Here is an 18,550-nt window from a genome sequence, read left to right on the forward strand (position 1 = left end):
TTTACTACTTTTGTACGCTTTCTTCTAGTGTTTCTTGATATGGTGGTCTCACTAGATTTTTGAGATACTCCTCTCTGCCTTTCATTCTTTTTTGGGTGCCCCTCAATTTCTCTTTAAGGATTCTCTGAAACTTTCTTTGATTCCTTGCCCTTCTCCCTTTACATCTAGGATAATCCTCTTAGCTCATTTAATTTCATGCACGATTTCTTGTAAGTTGATGTTTTGGGGTTTGGGGTTTTTTAGTTGTTCTGCATAACTGTCACCTCAACTCAGTCCCCAGATCTCAGAATCTGTTAATAAGCATTCATCTCGATCAGTTTGTCTCCATCTATCTATTTTTCATTATCTTACCATCAGCAAAAGCTGACAGGGTCAAAACAGATCTCTTAATCTTGTCTTTCAGACTTCATTCTACTTCCTCCTGGGTTGACTGTTGACAACACATTTCTACGCCCACCAGCCCTACACTTATAGTAATGGCCAAATGCAGCTAAAAGCTGTGGGTCTGCTCTCTCATGCTCTTGCTGCTGACTCTGCACTGAGTCAGTTGAGGACACAAAACCAGAAGGAAACCATGCGCGCTTTTTTTTTTTTTTTTTCTCATAGCATTAATTTTCTACCTATTTAGCTTTCTGAATCAGATTCCAGCCCCACCAGGCAAGCGCCAGGGCCAATGAAGCACAGCAGTTAGTGCAAATTAACTGTATCATTGCACTGCACCCCAACAATGTTTTCCTGAAGGCTTACTCTCCTCTTCCTGTGTTTTTCATACCCATATGGAATTCAAACCCTGAATTACTTCCTCTGTAATTATTTCTGGAATCCATTTACTTCCTTTGTGTCATTACCTCTAAACTCCTTGTTTGAACTCGTTATCCTCAGCTTTAGTAACTGGAACAGCTTCTGGCTTCTAAGTTCCCCCATTCTTCTCTGAACGCCATGCAAAAATGCAACCAAGGCCTTTCCCATTTCCTTGATGGATGTCAGTCCCCTTTTCCGAGCATCCTTTAGCTGGTGCTACAGCTGTATTCAGTGTCAGCCTTTACAACACCTTGAAAGCTCCATGTATTCCTGTCCTTCAGTGTGCTTCACAGCATGTTCCTTCTTTCATGACTAGTATTCCCTGAAACAACTTGCTTTCTACTAGGGTCTCAGTATCTCAGTCACCTTTTAGGTACAACAAAGTCTGCCCAGGCTACTCTACGGAGGTTTTAACCATCTGCTTTAGACGCCTCTCTTTTCAAACAATTTGCGCTTGCTGCTTATCAGTGCTTATGCAACTTCAGTACAAACCGTCTGCTCTCTTCTTCCTTAATCTCTATCTTTTTGCTGAATGTTTTCTTTTAAGTGAGATCTCTTTAGGGTAGGGAGTCCTCCTTTCTCAGAAAAGTGAGGAGGACTCATGGTGTTATAGTCACTCACGTAAATAAATATGTAATGAATTATACTGAGAGAGAGATATATGTGGAAGCTAAATACCAGTAGTGTAGTTTGGCACATCTTCAGCACACACTGTACAGCAGTCAAATCCAATGCAGTTATCACTTATGTGTGGCAACATCACCACCACTTGCCTTCTGGATTTTTGTTGCCTTTTTTTTTTCCCCCCAGCTGGAGGATGATATTGTAGCCAAACCTGATTATATTCAAAGTATAAAAAACTTTGCTGCTAAACAGTCCCAGGAGTGGATGATTCTCGAATTCTCCCAGCTTGGATTTATTGGTAAGTATTAAAACTTCAGCAGGGTCAATTGGATTTGGAGCTGTGTATGTCAAGTAGGTCTCGCTCGAATTACATTTCAAAGCACAGAAGGACTTGCATATCAAAACTTCCTTGGTTCTTCAGGAAAGCTCCCACTGAAAGTCTTTTACTTTCTGCGCTCTTTAAAACTGTCTTTTTAATGCAGAGTGTCCTCAGCATAGGATCTAGTAGCTGGGTTCCCATAAGAAGCAAATTGTTCAACCTCGGGGCACTATGTGCCCCTGTAGCATGTAGTCATCTTCTCAAGAATGGAATTTGAACAATCTATAAAAAAATCTGCTTCCTTTGTGGAGCAGAATGTGCATCATTGGAAAGGTTTTTTATTATTTTTAGTAGTAAGTTTCTTTTTATATTTTGTCTTTGGTTCTAATACAACTTACTTGTGGAAACACCTTATTAGTGTTAGGTCAAACAAAGAAATGTAACAAAATCTGCTAATACAAATAACAGGAGAACTAAATGAACAGCGATAGTATTTTAAAAGCAACAATTTTCATATCTAGGTCTTAATTTAAAGATAGTATAGTATTGCCAGTGAAATTGCACGCTCAGCATTTTGAGGAATTATTCAGACTTCATTTCATCTGACACACCGATAGAGGTGACTGGCAGATTTGGGTTTGGAACTAGGATATAATGGCGTGCTTTATTAGTCAACTGGTTGACTGCATGAGACTATCTCCAGGTGCGGACTGGAAATCTTTTCAAAATCCCCACAAGCTGGAGCAAATCTCCAAAGCTGGGAGTCTGTGATGAAATTTCCACTAAATAACAAAATTACATCCATGTGTTTAAGGCTGGAGTAAACATAAAGCTGGTGATTTTTGCACAGCAATAAAAATATCTGAATATGCAACTTCTTGTCTTGCTTTCAGGAAAATTGTTTAAATCAGAAGACCTGCCACTCATAGTGGAATTTTTTCTCATGTTCTATAAAGATAAGCCTATAGACTGGCTTATAGACCACCTGCTCTGGGTTAAAGTGTGCAATCCAGAAAAGAATGCAGTAAGTATGTCTATGAATTTATGACCATAAGTAATATTTAAACAGTTTCAGTGACAAAATTATTTATTTTCAACAAGCGGAACAGAAATCTCTCAAACCTGACTTACTTTGGAATTTGTGGGGACAGATCTGCATAGAGCGGCACGGTGTTTGAGCCCGTTAGGGCATTTGGAGAGGCCTGACTCACAGAAATTCAGATTTTCCACACCATCAGCCTCCACTGGCTCAGAACATGGACAGGACAAGCTCACATCTGCCTGCAGCTGGTCACATAGGCAACCCTGCAGCACCAACAATGAAGAAAAATTTGAATATGTAAACCTATGTGGACTATGGCTTCTCGTAACCTTCTGCTGACCTTCTAATATAAAAGTCAGTAAAGCATACAATTTTATAATCACAGTTGTTTTGAATTTGTTTCCTTTCTTTTAGGAAGTAGAACATAAGTGTTTTGCTCTAAATCTTTTACTAACTGGGAAATAAGTTGACTGCCTGAAAAAAAAAATGCAGGGAAACGTGTAGATCGAACGATCTAAATGATACTTTTCACTCAAAATGAAAGAAACAGTTGTGTTGAATTGCAAAAAGTGCCATTTCTGGCACTACAGGTGAGCCCAATGATATGTTAAGTATTTCTTTATGTCCTTTTGCATTCTTTCTCTCACCGGTCTTTGGTGCTGGTCACTACTCACACTCTTCTTGTATAACAGACTGTGCCACAGAGGACTGACCAGAGTTTCTGCTCCTTCTTGGTTTTTAAAGTTCAAGAGTTGTATTTGATTAGTGTAGCCAGTCCCCACTCCAGGTGTTTGCACATGTTGTTTTTGTGTTGATAAGGAAGAAGAGACAGATAGGAGTTGTGCAGAGCAGGAGCGTGATGGAAGCGGAACAAACAAGTTTTACCGTGTAGCAGAGGCAACTCCTGGGGATAGCGGAAGGTCTCTGGTTTTACACTTAGTAATGCCACTGAGGAGTCTCGATTCCCACTGCATACAGATAGGAGTAAGCTTTGAAATCCTACCCCATGGGTTAGGCTGGCTCATAGGAGTTAGAGTGAGCCTCAAGTACCTCTAATTTACGTTCTTGCCTGCCTGTGATAACAGAGTAAAAAACAGATACTATTATGTTAACATCACCCATTCCAGATCTGTCTAACGCGTGCCAACTTCCATCTGATAGATTAAACATTTTGTTTTCTAAGTGACCGTTCTAGCTTCTAAGACCTGATTCATACCTGAACCGAAGCCGTGTTCCTGAAAGGCAGGCGGCTCGCGCGAGCCCGCTCCGGCCAAGCCAGTGCAGAGTGGTGTCACCAAGTTTCTAGTGAGTTTCACTTCTGCTATTGCAATTTCAATTGCTGTGGGTAGGAAAAACCTGCTGAGACAAGTCAGTCTCACGCTGCCCTTGTGTGGGAATGACCAGTGGCAAGACCTACGGGGACCGTTCATGAGATGCAAAAATGGAGGCTGAAAGAAGGACAGAGATCCCAGCTGCTGCTGCTCCTCTGCTTGACAGTGGACGTCCCTAGAGGCGCCAGAGAAGGCAAGCCGACAGAAATCCTCACGCTTTCCCCTTTCCGAGCAACTAAGAGTGTCACTAAGTGATTGCACACTGTGCATCACGGGAGGGTCAATGAGGCACCTGCTCATGGCGTTTACGTGCCATGCTGTGGTGTGGTGATGGGTGTTGGGCACATGTTCTCAGCCTGGGCTGAGTATTAACATACCAAGATTGAGCTACATCTGCTCACTGAGCTGGAAAAGACAGTTTGTGATGATGATAGCCATTGGATCTCTGCGTGGTTCAGAAACTTCGTCGTGTTTACCTCCTGTGAACCATCATCCAGCTCTGGGGTCCCCAGTACAAAAAGAGATGGGGACCTATTCGGGCAGGTGCAGAGGAGGGCCATGAAGATGATAAGAGGGCTGGAGCACCTCTCCTATGAAGACAGGCTGAGAGAGTTGAGGTGGTTCAGCCTGGAGAGGAGAAGGCTCTGGAAAGACCATATTACAGCCTTCCAGTACTTAAAGGGGGCTTATAAGAAAGACGGAAAGACGGGCACTGGAACAGGTTGCCTGGAGAAGTTGTGGATGCCCCATTCCCAGAAGTGTTCAAGACCAGGTTGGATGGGGCTTTGGGCAACGTGGTCTAGTGGAGGGTGTCCCTGCCCATGGCAGGGGGTTGGGACTAGGTGAACTTTAAGGTTCTTTCCAACCCAAACCATTCTGTGATTCTGTGATCATATGCAGCGGCATGAATCTCTCAATGTAGTGGGGACTAGCAGGCTGCAGAGATGAGAGCCCTGACTCAGTGAGGAGCTTTATCTCAGTTTCTGCACAAATGACCCCACCAGACCTGTGCTATGGATTATTCTCAGGTGCTACCATAAGTATTGCTGCCGTAGCATAAAAGGAGACATGCTAGAGACTGCATTATTGTAGGGGATGAACCGCAAACCCTGTCAGAAGAAAGATTACAAATTTATGCTCTTATAATGATTTTTTTTCTAGCAAAACTGTAGTGTGCTGTTCAAAGAAACAGCTGCCAATAAATCAATTTGCATGTATTGTGTTTTTACATTGTTTTGCTGAACATCTGCTGTGGACAAACATAAAAATACTTAGTTCTTTTTATAGCCTTCCAGGTGGTTTTGAACTTTTAATTAGCACTAAGGTGGAAAACATCAATCCCCCATGAGTTTCAGTGTTTAAGCCAGCTGAGTGAAGACTTTATCACTTCCAGCTTTAGAAAGAATTGATGTAGTTTATGTAACATTTTTCTTGTATAGAACTGAAAGCACTTGATTGAAGAGGTAAACATGTTATCCTCTCAAATCTAAAGATGTGAGACCTGGGATACAGAGAAGTTAAATGATCTTCCAAACTCATACAATAATTCTGTGGCAGAACCAAGAGTAGAACCTAGGGGGTCTCATTTTAGCTCTTTGCTCTGTTCTGTGCCTTGATGCTTCATTATGTGTCATTAATTACTGTAGCACGTTTGCTTCATTGTATCAAACTATGATGCTCTTTAGATATAGAGCAAAAATTACATTTAAAGAAGTAATTTGCTATCATTCAAAAAAATCAAGAAACTCAGAAATTACTACCAATTACGGTTATTTAATTCCCTGGTAGATGTCATGTCACAAAGTGTACTAAGATGGACAAGCAGGATTCAAATACAGTATCGAAGGGCTGCATGTAATTACAAGATAAAAAATACGTAACTTACCCTATAATGTAGTGCATTATAAGCCTCTCAAACATAGCAGAAAGAGCCAAAATGCTAAAAACTGAAATATAACCAGAATCTATCTCAAGAAGGTCAGTTTTGGTCAAAATAGTTTAATTAGAATGATATGGCAAGGCAAATTAAATTAAATTTGCCAGAAATAGTTAAAAAAATCAATCAGTTTCAGGTTCGAGATCCATTTTTGTCACTCTGAAGTGTGATTGATGGTATACAGTGCAAAAATCCCTGAATTAGCGGTGGTTGAGCCTTTAAATCTACATAGCACCACACATGGAATTATGATTTCAGGTCTAGAAACAGTGTATTTGAAATAAGGTGACTGTTAATCTAAGGATTACTCATTCAAATATGGATAAAAAACCGGGACCCATACCCTCAACTACATCATGAACTCCCTTTTACTTTCTTTCCAGATACACTGTGAAAATGAAAAGGCAAAGTTACGTATCCGTGCTAAACCATCTCTCTTTCAGCATGTGGGAATTTATTCATCATTGGCTGGGAAGATACAGAATTTGAAAGTAAGGATAAGAAATTAATGCCATATTTCTAAATTATAGGCTTGTGTTCTGACTTGTTTCTCAAATCAGTTTCAAGCATTGCATCTTTGGCATTAGATGGCATTTCCATATGCAAGAACTTTGGTTTGCAGATTTTGGGGAGAATATTGATCTGGCATCTAAACTGCAGATGGGAAACACTGCTTCTGCACAAACATCTTTGAATCTCTAATCTGAACACTTGTACCGGTCATAGGAGCATTTAATGGCCTGTAGGAACCCTCTTCACAGCACAAGGTTTCATTGTGATGAAATAGATTGTATATTTTTTGACACTAAGGTAATGATTTTCTAGAATAGCTTCCTGTAGTAACTCAAGATATTTGAGCATTTCTTTTTCACTGTATGAGTGAAATTACATTTCTTTATATCCAACAGGATAAAGATTTTGGCAAAAATGGGCTACATAAAGCACATAATAATCCACCTGCAAAAGTGTATACAAGCCTAAGAATTTACCAGCAATATACCTTGGAAAATGTTTATAAAGGAAAAGACTGTTTTTGGGCTTCAGCTCCAGTAGCAGGGGACTACATCAGGTTCACCTTTTTGAATCCACTAAAAGTTGAAAAGTAAGTATTACATGATATGGAATATGGAACCTGCATATACCCAGTTTGGAAATGACTGTTCAAAATCACCAGTGCTCAACTGTTTGCATAAACCATAGCTTCATTACTGACAAAAAATCCAGGATTTGCTATTTATTTGCTCCCCTTCTTGAATTCCCCTCCTGAAATACATTTCTTCCTTGGCAGTTAGAGAGCTGCTTAATTTTTTTCCCCTTTTATTTCTTTGGTTAAATATTTTAAATTCTCTTATGATAATTCTCAAAGGAATTTGTTTGTAACTAATGAATTTCATCAATGGAGTCAGTGAAAGGTTGATTTCTATAGTTGTCAACAGAAAGGCTGTTTGCATGATGGCAAGTCAAAGGCCATGTCCCAGACCAGACACTTACCAGTGTAGGTGAAAGCAAAGAGAAAATATCACTATTTTGGGGAAATAATGAAGAGTGAAATAATAAAGGTGGGATTCAGTTGAAAATTCAGACTTGAATGTAGGTGTTTACAGTAGACACATCTACATAAGGTAGGTCTGTAAGCTCCTACTGTACATGAGAGAGATCTACTTTATACGGTTAGTGGCAGCTAGACAGCTATTCATCTCCTTCTCTGTTTGGTCACCTGAGTCAGTTGCTAAGTTTCATTGACTGTACTGAGTGTATCTCCATTGCCTGTAACGAGAGCTTGAACGTTTGGGTCACAGCCGGACTTCTAACTCCACGTGTTTGGACCTACAGCCAAGTCCCACCTTGAATGTTTTTCTCATTCTAAATGATGAAACTATCTTATCTGGTTTCACATTGTTCAACTTGGGCATCTTTGAAAGGAAGAGACACGTGTAGCTTAAGATAGAGAAGTGTTTTTCAGAAGTACTTACTCTATGAACAATACAAATTGAGGTTGGCGCCAAAAGAAGCAGTCCTGCCTGGTTCAGCAAAGTTTCTTCTCTCTGTGTCAGATTGGAGAACAGATCTGAGTTAAAACTAACCTAGCAAGAAATATGGTTCAAGGAGAGTGTCTCTGATGCAAATTACCATATCTCTGTAATGATATTCAGAGAGAAAACTCCTTCACTGTTGTTACACTTCCTCCCCAAACTGGTCGCAAAACTAAGAAACTTCCGTTTTTGCAAAGACTGTAGATTTTTCATTTATGTAAAAGAAAATTTTCATTTAAGAAAGCAAGTCTATATCTCCATCTAGTGAACTGCACTAAATGACAGTTGTTATAATAAACACTGGTGTTCTTTGATCAATGCTGTTAATTAACTGGCTTATGCTTTGGGAAACTTGAGTAGGCTATATTTTTGCATTTTCCTGTTACTGGGGAGCTGTACTGGATGAAGCTAACTTACAGATGGTATTGCCTAATGGCTGGTCCCAGCCCCATCACTTTGCTAGCCTGTGAAAATGTATAGTTAATCTGATAATATTTGAAACTTCCCTTCAAAACTGGAAAGAATTACTTCCCTAGGACTATTCTAAAGTATAAAATACCTGAAAATAATACGCCTTTATCATCAGGTACTTCTTCAGAAGCGGAAACATGGAGCACCCTGGTGATAAACTGTTTAACACTACCGTGGAAGTGTTGCCAGCTGATGTAAGTCTTTTATTTCCAACTGTAATACACAGTGCTATTTCATTTTATAGAATGACGTTCAGCATAAAATGTGATGCCCTAGAAAATATTTCTGGAGATTTTTTTTTTTTACAGGAAATGCTAAGAAAAGAACTGATTGACCATGGAAGTAAACTTAACTACCCAGCAACCAAAGATGGATATTTAAAAATAGGTAAATTGTTTATTGTCACTCCAAAACCAGAAATTTTGTTCTTATGTATAAAATGTTTTTGCATTTGAGAATGTAATTAACTCTGTAATAAATACAACATTCCAAGGTGAACTAGTAAGAAGAAGAAACCTTTTATGCTACTGCATACTATAGTATATGGTGTTTGACCAATGACTATCCTATTTTGTTTTAAATACTGAAGAACCCTACCAGCAGTGGCAAAGCTAAAATATCTAATTAGAAGAACAACTAATCACAGTCTCTGCAAGGTCTTAATAGCATTATTGATTCCAGTTTGGATTTTGCAGCCTTAGCTGAAGACAAGCATTTCTTATGATTATGACAACATGAATTGGTGCTCCAACCTGAAATGAAGCATAATGCAGTGCACCTTCCCCCTTCTTGTCCCCACCTTTGTCGCTTTCTTCTGTCTCTTCTACCGCGTAATTGCTCTTTTCTCCCAATGAACCACCTTCACCTCACCGGCACTTCTTGATTGCTTTGATTTGCACCTCTCGCCCACCTCCTTGTGGCTGTTTTGCTCTAATTAGAGATCCAAACCGAAATGCTGTCAGCTCACTGTTGCATGTGCAAGTTGATAGGAAATGAATATCGTACATGGGATGCACATTTTTCATTTGTCTGCAGTGATTTTATGCCAGCTTAACAAGGATAGTTAAAAAGCACTGAACTATTGAAGAAATGTGTCAGAATTGGTCCATGATTCCTAATATATCTTTTTAGAAATAATCACACTTCTCAGAAAAGCTTTTTTAGATTATTTAATGTGATCACGTGTGCCCTATGTATATGGTCACTACTAACATATTTAGATTTATTTTTTAACATTTGTAGCTACAGGTTCCTAATTTTTTGTATTCTTCTCCAGCTCCTAGTTGCTGAAGGAATGAATCCTTCTTCTTGTTTATAGCTTTATCTTTCAGTTGTTATTGTTTGACCTTTTCTGAAAGATTTTTTTTCCCTAATGTTGTATTCCTGCAGTTAATTTATACTTTAGAGCTTTTGCCTAAGTTCACTTGGAAGCGTATTTCATTCTAATACACATTTGTACAGGTCTTGTTTTATTTTTTATTTAGGGGCTTTTGAAAATGGAATTGCAGAAGGCACTATCAATCAGTCAATAGGAAAAATACAGGCTATTCGTTTATCGGTCAATTCTGATTCTCCTGTATGGGCAATACTTAGTGAGGTAAGCATGTTAAAGCATTTTAATTAAGACTTTATTAAATCAGTTTCAGTTCTTCCTACCATATAGTATTATAATCATTAATTTTTATTTAATTTTTGATGGAATTTTGTGTGGAAATACTCACACAAGTTTAGAATTATGTTAATTATTCAGGGGAGAAGTTAAATTCATAGAAAAAGTGCTGGAAATGTTCAAATGGGATGATTCTCCAGTTTTACAGTGCTGTCAGTATAACCACTAGGATTTGGGTCATCATAAACAACCAAAGGAGACAGGGAGGTTTTTCTAGCTTTTTCCAATCACCATGTTGGATATTAATTGTAATATGCAAACATTTTCAGATGAACATGTGATTTTTTTTTTTATTCTTCAAGCTTCTCCCAAGTGTCTGAATGTGCATGAACCCATAAGTAGAAAATATTCAGTATAAGTCACTGAAAAGAATTGCTACAGCCTTAAACTATAGCCATAGCTGGAAGGAAGGAAAAGCTACTGTCTTAGGCAATGCTTCTGCAGATTTTAAAAAATAATATATTTTGTTTTTTTCAGGTACTTATCAAGACATCTGAAAACTGAAAAAAAAACCAACCATTTTTGATGTGTGGCTTGTTACAGATTGTTTGAAAACTAGGCTAACAGCAACAAAAAAATGGCTGGGTAAAAAGAACAAATCCAAACCCATTTAATTCTTAATACTGTGTATTAGGAAAGAGTTGAGGTAACTATTAAATCTTTATATAAAGAATATTAAAAGCTATAAAGAACCCCGTGATATTAGTAATTTCTATAAAATGTTCTCAAGTAAGGTGCCATATGTAAAAATCTCACCTTAGCTTGGCAACATTCAATATATAATATTATTAACAATTGATACGATACAATTGTTACAGGCTGTCTCAGGGACTAAAGCATAAAAGTATGAGAAGTTTCACCAAAACTAAAAATATGGACATTTTTGAAAAATATTAAGGACAGTTTTCAACTCCACTAAGAACACTGGTCAGTTCTGGAGGGAAAGGAGAACTGAAGGAAAAGTCAGTATTCATTGCACATATTTAGAGCAGCCCATCTCTCAAACTTAACAAAGTGTGTTTCAGCCTTAATATAGTGTTAGTTATGTTTAATACTTTTTTGAATGGGAAGTGCCTACAAGTTACCATTTGAGTAACTTGAAAGCTAAACAGGTGGTGTTTGGAGGATTGTAAAACTCTGCAGTGAATTATGCATTGAATTTACTACAGGAAATAATATGTATAACTATATTTTTGTAGAAAGAAAATCTATTTAAATAAAAATTTGGATCCTATAATTTGATAATCAGTATGTACTGATACTTAAATCCTGGTCACAAGGCAAAACTCAACATAAATTTGAAAATAAAAGGTAAACCACAATAGTCTCATTTGAAATGTTTTTGGGAAATGACAATCCACCTTGGACATCTACCCGTTAACGTGCAGAATTCCTGTATCACTTCCTTAGCACTTGAAGCACGACTCATTCTCCTGCATGTCCACTGCATCCTAACAGCAGACAGCGAGAAATAAGCTGCACTGTACACTTTTGCATGGATTTGTATTAAATGGGTTAAATTAGTGTAGGATTGTATTCCTAATGCAGGAGTATTTTTATTTAGAGTAAGATGAAATTTATTTTCTTATATTAAAAAAGTCCAGAAGGGTGTTTTTTAAAGACCACCTCTAATAATATTTTGATAATTTACAGTATTGTTTATATACTGTGGTGCTATATATGTGTGTGTGTAGATATATATACACGTACATACATAGACATGTATTTCTTGGACCAAATATTGCAGCCTTCATTAGGTTAAGAGTTTAATGCAGGTTAAGAATTAATGCAGTAATCCAAGTGCTTAGATATACACAGAGGGACACCTTTATGCATCAGCACTTACAGTAAAAAGAAGGGTTGAGCACAACGGAGACCAGCAGATCGTTAAAAAGCAGTGGCTAATACTGAAGCTGGGGAAAGAAGGGAAATAAAGTGGCTCTGCATCAAACTACCTGGCATGAGAAGGGCGGAGCTGCCTCCCTTCGACCCTGCTCAGAATCGCCTTCCAGATCTTCTTTTTTCTTGCTGATACAGGAGTCTCAGATGTGTAGTCATGAAAATTTGTACTAGGGAAAAAAACACAACTTAGATTACATTAAGGGAAGACAAAATTGAGTGCTATTAAGTCATTCTCTCTCTTAACCTGAAGTGCTTTAGCATCTCTGGGGAAAAACAAAGAAACTGAAGTGAATAGGACCCTTTACCCAAAAAGGCAAAGCAACAGATAACCTACAGAACACTTGTTTTTGGGTGGGTTTTATTTTTTTTCCCCAGAGCTTTAGAAACTTGCATGGGTATGAAAATTATTAAAGTGCAGGTCTTCTCCTGACGCCTTTGTTCAGTTCTTAGCATATCATAGCTCTGAGTACTCTCACTGAAATCGCATCATGTCATGGGGACAATCTTCATCTTCAGGATCTTGTCAAACACTTCAGAATGGCAAGTTCTTGTTTCACCTGCCATTAAAAGATGAAAGAAATAGAAATCAAAGTAGAAAGATAATTTCTTGTAGAACATTTTATTAATTGAGGGATCTAGTAAAAAACTTAAAATTGTCTTTTGCCATTGCTTTCACTGCAAGAGAGTCACAAGTTGGGAGCAGTGTCTGCATCCAGGCTGCCTTACACCCACTTGTTACAGGGACGAGTCACTGGAAGAAGGAAATTATTAGTCAATGAAAACACGGAAAATACTAAGGTAATGGTTTTTGTTACCAAAAGCTCTTATTTTTCACAGTGAAATTAGATTTCACGCTGAGTGTTGAAGCGTAAGTTCAAAAAGCTCATCAGAATACCTGAAATTATATTAGGAAGTGTCTGGACTTTTTGTAAATACAATTTTTCATTCTGCGCTGCCAGCTTTGTGCTTCATTCATTCTGTTTCTATTTTTACATATTTTACATAACCATTGTAATCACAGAATACGCTTCCCATCACTTTGATGTAAACAAGGTTTTAAATGTTGACATAGTAAATAATGAATCCTTGCCGATGCACCGTTAAAGTAAAATTTTGCTTAGTCCTGATTCTTCCCTGTGCTTTGTGGAGCACAGCGGTTTCTTGCACAGTAGAACCACAGCTTCGCTAGAAAACTGAAGGAACCGTGGGAGAGGAACTCTGGATTTTCACTGAAAAAGAGATGGATTGTGAGCGTTACAGCCTCTGGAAGTTTAAGAAAAGGGAGTGTAATGGCAGTACGCTTGTGTACTTTTGCATGTTAATAGAGTGAATTAGCTGGGTTTGTTCGTAACAGTCTCTGTTAGGCAAGGAGCAGTTACAGAACACATGCAGCTTGCTCTCCACCCTGCAAGCGAGGTCCTGCCTGTGGTTTTCCATTTAATAACTCCTACGTGCTGAACCTGCACATGCCTTCGCATGCCGGGGCTCTGAGGCCAGTTTAAAGGCTGCGAAGAGGCCTCCTCCTGGGAAGCTTCAGTTCAGGCAACAGATCCAGGGGATAAGGAACATCCTCTAACTTTACGGGAGACTGGTTTTTGCAGTGTAGGCATTGCGATTGTAACTTCCAAACCCAAAGGCAGTAAGCGTAAGTCAAAAAACAACTAGGAAAGGAGTTTTGGATTCCATACCAGATCACCAAGCTCCTTCAATAGGAAATTTTACTTCAGTACTTTCATGTGGTTTAAAACATAAGTCTCAAAAATATTGACTACCTCAGGCTCTTTGTACATGTACGTAATCAGCTTAAATGTCTGCGTGGGGAGAAAGAACATTTTTCAAGCTAATTCAGTATTAACGACAGCTCGTTCAACCCATTTTGATTTTCACTGGAGCACAGTTATTTATTTCTCTGAACGGTGTGTCTCCGTTCTTGTCTTAAATCTTTTGAGTGACTTTTGAAAGGGGAATGCTAACACTTGTCTTCAATACAAAAGGCAGTTATGAACTTTACTGATTTTTTAAAATGTTTTTATTACCACTAATTAGGTAGGCCCCTAATCTCATCAGTGTCACTATGACTTTTTGCACAGCTTAATACAAGCACACACCTACTGCAAATGTTAATGGATGCTAAACGTACCCTGAGAAGAGACTAGACTCTTAAGAGGAATATCTCTTAAAATTAATTAGGAAATATTTAATCCAAATTTGAAGATGTACTTGCTTATTGAATTGAAAATCTTCTCTCACATGTTTGAGGAAGTAAGTGGATGGTGTCCCAGACACAAGGTTCCCAGTTTTCCCCGTTTGCTTTTTCTATTACTCGTAAGTCACACATTTGTTAGCTGTATTACTGGTTGCACAAACTAATTGTCTCGCAGTGGTTTGGGTTGTGGGATTTTTTTTAAACTATTCTTTATTTCTTTAAATGTAAGATTCCAGATAAATCTTTCATAGATGCTTTACAATGAACGGTAAGAATATTAACAACTAATTCTGCAGTAAGCAGAAATCTTTAATTCTGTGATCACTTCTAAAAGGATGTATGTGTATTTCAAGCTGCGAGGATAGTTTTCATCTGTCTTTGTTTCACGATGGATTGCTCAAGAACATTCTTTAATTATTTTTTTAGCTAGAGATGTCTAAAGATTGAAATTTCTGTAGGGCTGCAGTACCATTTCTCAAAAGTACATTAAATAAGGATTTTAAATAAGGCATATCAGATCTTTCTGATCATCATTAGAATCATAGAATCGGATGATTGAGAAATGGTACCGTAGCTTGTGCGTTAGTTTACAATGACCTTGTAATACTTGAAAGGCAGAATACCACAAAAATAAATATGAGCATTTGGATTTACAATTCATATTATACATTCTAATGGTAACTCCATCTGAGTCAACAAACTAACCTGTGGTAGACATAAACCAAATGGAGAAATCTATAAAAATTATCTAAGTTATAAATTATTTTAGATGGGAGGAAGCTTAATGGTGTATAGGCCATAATTGCCATGTCTGAAAGACAGTTTTCCCAACAGGGTAAGAATCAAATAACATAAAACAGATTCTTGTGACCTGAGCGCTGCCTGAGAGGGGCTTAGAGTTACGAGAAAAAAGTACCACTTATGGCTATCAACATTGCTGGTATTTCCTTCCTTCTTTTCTTTCACAGACCCCAGTTTCATAGGCAATAGAAAGAAAAGCTCTGCATGTGTGCCTTAGTAAGAATTTCTTGGGCAGTGAAATCTGCCTGCGTTTGAGGGGATGGCTGATACTGCAGTGACACATGCCCTTGGCTGTGTAGGAGTGTACTTCTCAAAAGCAGACTTGAGTGAAGGGCTGCAGATGCACCCTTCAAAGAGATTCCACAGTAAGAATGAAAGACAGTGGCTGCAGTTGGATGGTTCATCTCACAAATACTGGTGTGATGGTTGGTGTCCAGAACCAACATTGAGCATGAAATGAGGGTGACAACCCTTACAGCCTTTGGCTAGGAGGAAGGCTTTGATGATGTGAGTCCTCAAGTGACACAATGTCACGTGCAAACATACCAAACCCTGACCCAGTTTGTCAGCAGCTGGGCAGCTACAAGAGCTGTGTTCCTCACGATCCCTGAAGGAATTGCTTGTCTCAGCCCTCTCCCATGCATTTCAAGTATCAGTTCCACGGATAACATTTTAAATGCTTAGAAATTGTACTCTGTACAACTTGGGCTGGGCCAGAAAGCTCCTCAGGGCAGTAACCCCGTACCTGCTGCGTTCAGTAGGCCTGGGTGAGGCTCAAAAAATTAGGAATTGATGCAATAGCTGCTCCACTTAGCCATCCCTCCAGTGTAGATTGGATTGCTAGACTGCACCTCCAATTGCAATAAAGAGCTTTGTTAATTTGAGCTAAATTGCTCCAATTAGCAATGGAAAAGCCACCATGTCTGTATTTGTGCTTATTGCTGACCACAGGTGTGTGGAGAATGATGATGCCTGTGGCCGTGATGTATCTAAAAAAACTCCACGCTGGAGCGCACACTGACGCACGTCAAACCCAACGTAATTAATTGGCAACTTTTCCTCAAGGAGAGGCAGACCGTTTAGCTCCAGGACCGGGGCAGATTCTGCCGGCAGCGCCTCACCGAGCCTGGGCGCCGAATGGCATCGCCGCGGCGAAGCCCAGGGGCGGCCTGGGAAGGGGCTGCCGGCCGATTGGCTGGGGCACCACGTGCGGGGAGGCTGTCATCGGCGGGCCGAGCCGCGATTGGCGCACGACGCACGGAGGGCGCCCTCGATTGGCGCGGCTACCTGCCCGCCGTCCGCGCCCACACGCACTCCGCGGCGGCTCGTTGAGGTCGCGATTCGCGCGCGGATTGGGCAGGGCTCCGCCTGCCGCGCCTTGATTGGCTGGAGCGGAGCGGCAGCACCTGCTCCTCGGCGCCCGCATCCCTGGGAGCGTCGGGGGGGGGGGGTGGTGCGCATGCGTAGCCGGTGATGCCCTGAGAAAAGCGGCCGGGACCGGCTAGCGGGGCGCGGAGGGGATTTCGCCGTTGGTAATCTGCCCGCCACCGCGGGGCGGGGTGGGCTGGGCTGGGCTGGGCTGTGCCTGCTCCTGCGACCGCCGCCGCCTCCTCTCGCTCCCCCCCATGGGGGCTGGCCGTGGGTGCTCTTTGCGTGGCAGTGTTTGATAACGGGGGGGGGGGAGGGTTGAAGCGGCGGCTGCCCGGGCCCGCGGTGGCGGCGGGAGGGTGCGTGTCGGGCACCTGCAGCTCCCGCCCTCTCTCCGCCGCGCCGCAGGTGCGAGGGCGGGTCTCCGCTGGCGTTCTGCGTGTGGCGGGGAGGAGAGGTCAGCAGCTCCCCTGCTTCACACACACCCTCACCTCCCGCGGGGCTTCCGCGCGCCCCGGCCGTTACTGGCCGTTAGGCCTCCCGCGGCGGGAGGGCTGGAAGCGCGAACCTGGGCTGTGGCGTCTCCGGTTTGCCCGCCCCTCCCGGCCGGCCGCGGGGCTCCTGAGGGCGGTTTCGGGGAGTGGGGGGACCAGCCGCGGGGCGGGTTTCGGGGCCCGGCCCCACGCATGAGGAGAGCCGCCCCGCAGGAGGAGCGCGGCCGCCGTGGCTACGCGCGGTTGCGCGGCGGTGGCCGCGGGGGTTGCTTCTGCCGCGGCCGTCCTCCCTTCTGGTCTTCTGAAAAGCGGTCTCCGTGTAAAATGCGGGAACAGGCTTCGTTTTGGGCACTGCCCGAACACCGAGTCGCTGCTTTACTCAAACTTTTTTCTTTTTTTTTTTTAATTGAAAAATAACCTTTTCCTGGAGGTTCTACTCAAGCAACAAACGAGCTTGAAAAAGCACCTGCATGAGTACCACATTGTGGCTTGAGTCATTGCTAAATTACGCATTTAGTGTTCATTTCAGTACAGTGTTTTTAACACTTCAGCAAAAGACGGGAAAGTACAAATTTCACACAAAATAAAGGAAAAATAAAAAGTTGTGTAAGAATCCTTGGGTGTTTTTCATGGAGCAGTTTCAGCTGGGTGCTGTCTTTGGTCAGGTTGATGCCGATGCAGCTATGTGAAGGAGGAATAAGGCACAACGTGGTTATGGGTGTTTGGCTGTAGGAGAAGCCCATGGGTTAGTGCTGGATGCAGGAGCTTTAGACCCCCTAGTGAGAAAGGGAGTAAGAGTGCCATTAACAGCCTTTCTGCTTGAGAGTGCAGAAATGTGAGAGTTTCATGAAAAAGGCATACCCTCCTTCAAAGTCTAAGGAAAAGTTGGTAATAATCTAAAAGATCCTGACCTCTATTTAGATCTGCATCAAATGGAATATGGAGGAGACCATGGTGCAGAGGTGTGAAGATTGACATACTGTGCAACAATCTGTAGCGATCAAATCATTCAGGTGGGAAGGGACCCCAGGAGGTCTCTACTTCAACCAGCTGCTCGTGGTGGGGTCAGCTTTGAGGCTAGTTCAGGTTGCTCAGAGCTTTATCTGGTTGGTCTTGGAAAACCCTAAGGACTGAGACCAGGCAGCCTGTACCACTGCTTGCCTGCCCTCATGGGGGGGAAAAAAAGTCTTAATATCCAGTCAGAATATTCTTTCAGTTTGTCTGTTGTCTTTCCTAAATACTGGTACATGTCTCTGAAGCAGTGGTTTGTTACTTTACGTGCAATATTATGCTGATGTTGCAGCGCTGTTGCAGGTCCCCAGAGCATGCTTTGTAATAGTACTGCTGCCTCAACTGTCTTTTCTGATGTGCGGAAGTGCTGTAGTTATGCATGTTCCCATGGTAAAGAGTGACTAAGCTATATAAAAATTAAGTTTGAAATTACAGGTCTGAAGTTATATATATTGACAGAATTGTCAATGTGTTTATCTAAAGAAAGCTGAATATAAGCTGCCCATCCCAAAAGGAATAATTAGGAATCCCATTTTTGGAGG

At 41.0% G+C, this 18,550-nt stretch overlaps 1 protein-coding gene across 1 annotated transcript in view; it reads left to right on the forward strand.

Moving 5' to 3' along the window:
- MGAT4D (MGAT4 family member D) overlaps positions 1 to 11,681 on the forward strand; it is a 37,129-nt gene extending 25,448 nt beyond the window's left edge. Inside the window, exons 8-15 of the mRNA XM_054824290.1 lie at positions 1,612 to 1,723; positions 2,638 to 2,768; positions 6,437 to 6,544; positions 6,962 to 7,155; positions 8,673 to 8,751; positions 8,866 to 8,944; positions 10,042 to 10,154; positions 10,704 to 11,681. Coding sequence (XP_054680265.1) covers positions 1,612 to 1,723; positions 2,638 to 2,768; positions 6,437 to 6,544; positions 6,962 to 7,155; positions 8,673 to 8,751; positions 8,866 to 8,944; positions 10,042 to 10,154; positions 10,704 to 10,730 — 843 coding nt within the window. The 3' untranslated portion in view covers positions 10,731 to 11,681. The remainder of the gene's footprint in view (positions 1 to 1,611; positions 1,724 to 2,637; positions 2,769 to 6,436; positions 6,545 to 6,961; positions 7,156 to 8,672; positions 8,752 to 8,865; positions 8,945 to 10,041; positions 10,155 to 10,703) is intronic.
- The last annotated feature ends 6,869 nt before the right edge of the window (positions 11,682 to 18,550 follow it).

Source organism: Grus americana, chromosome 4 (assembly GCF_028858705.1).
Source record: "Grus americana isolate bGruAme1 chromosome 4, bGruAme1.mat, whole genome shotgun sequence".
Lineage (NCBI taxonomy): Eukaryota > Metazoa > Chordata > Aves > Gruiformes > Gruidae > Grus > Grus americana.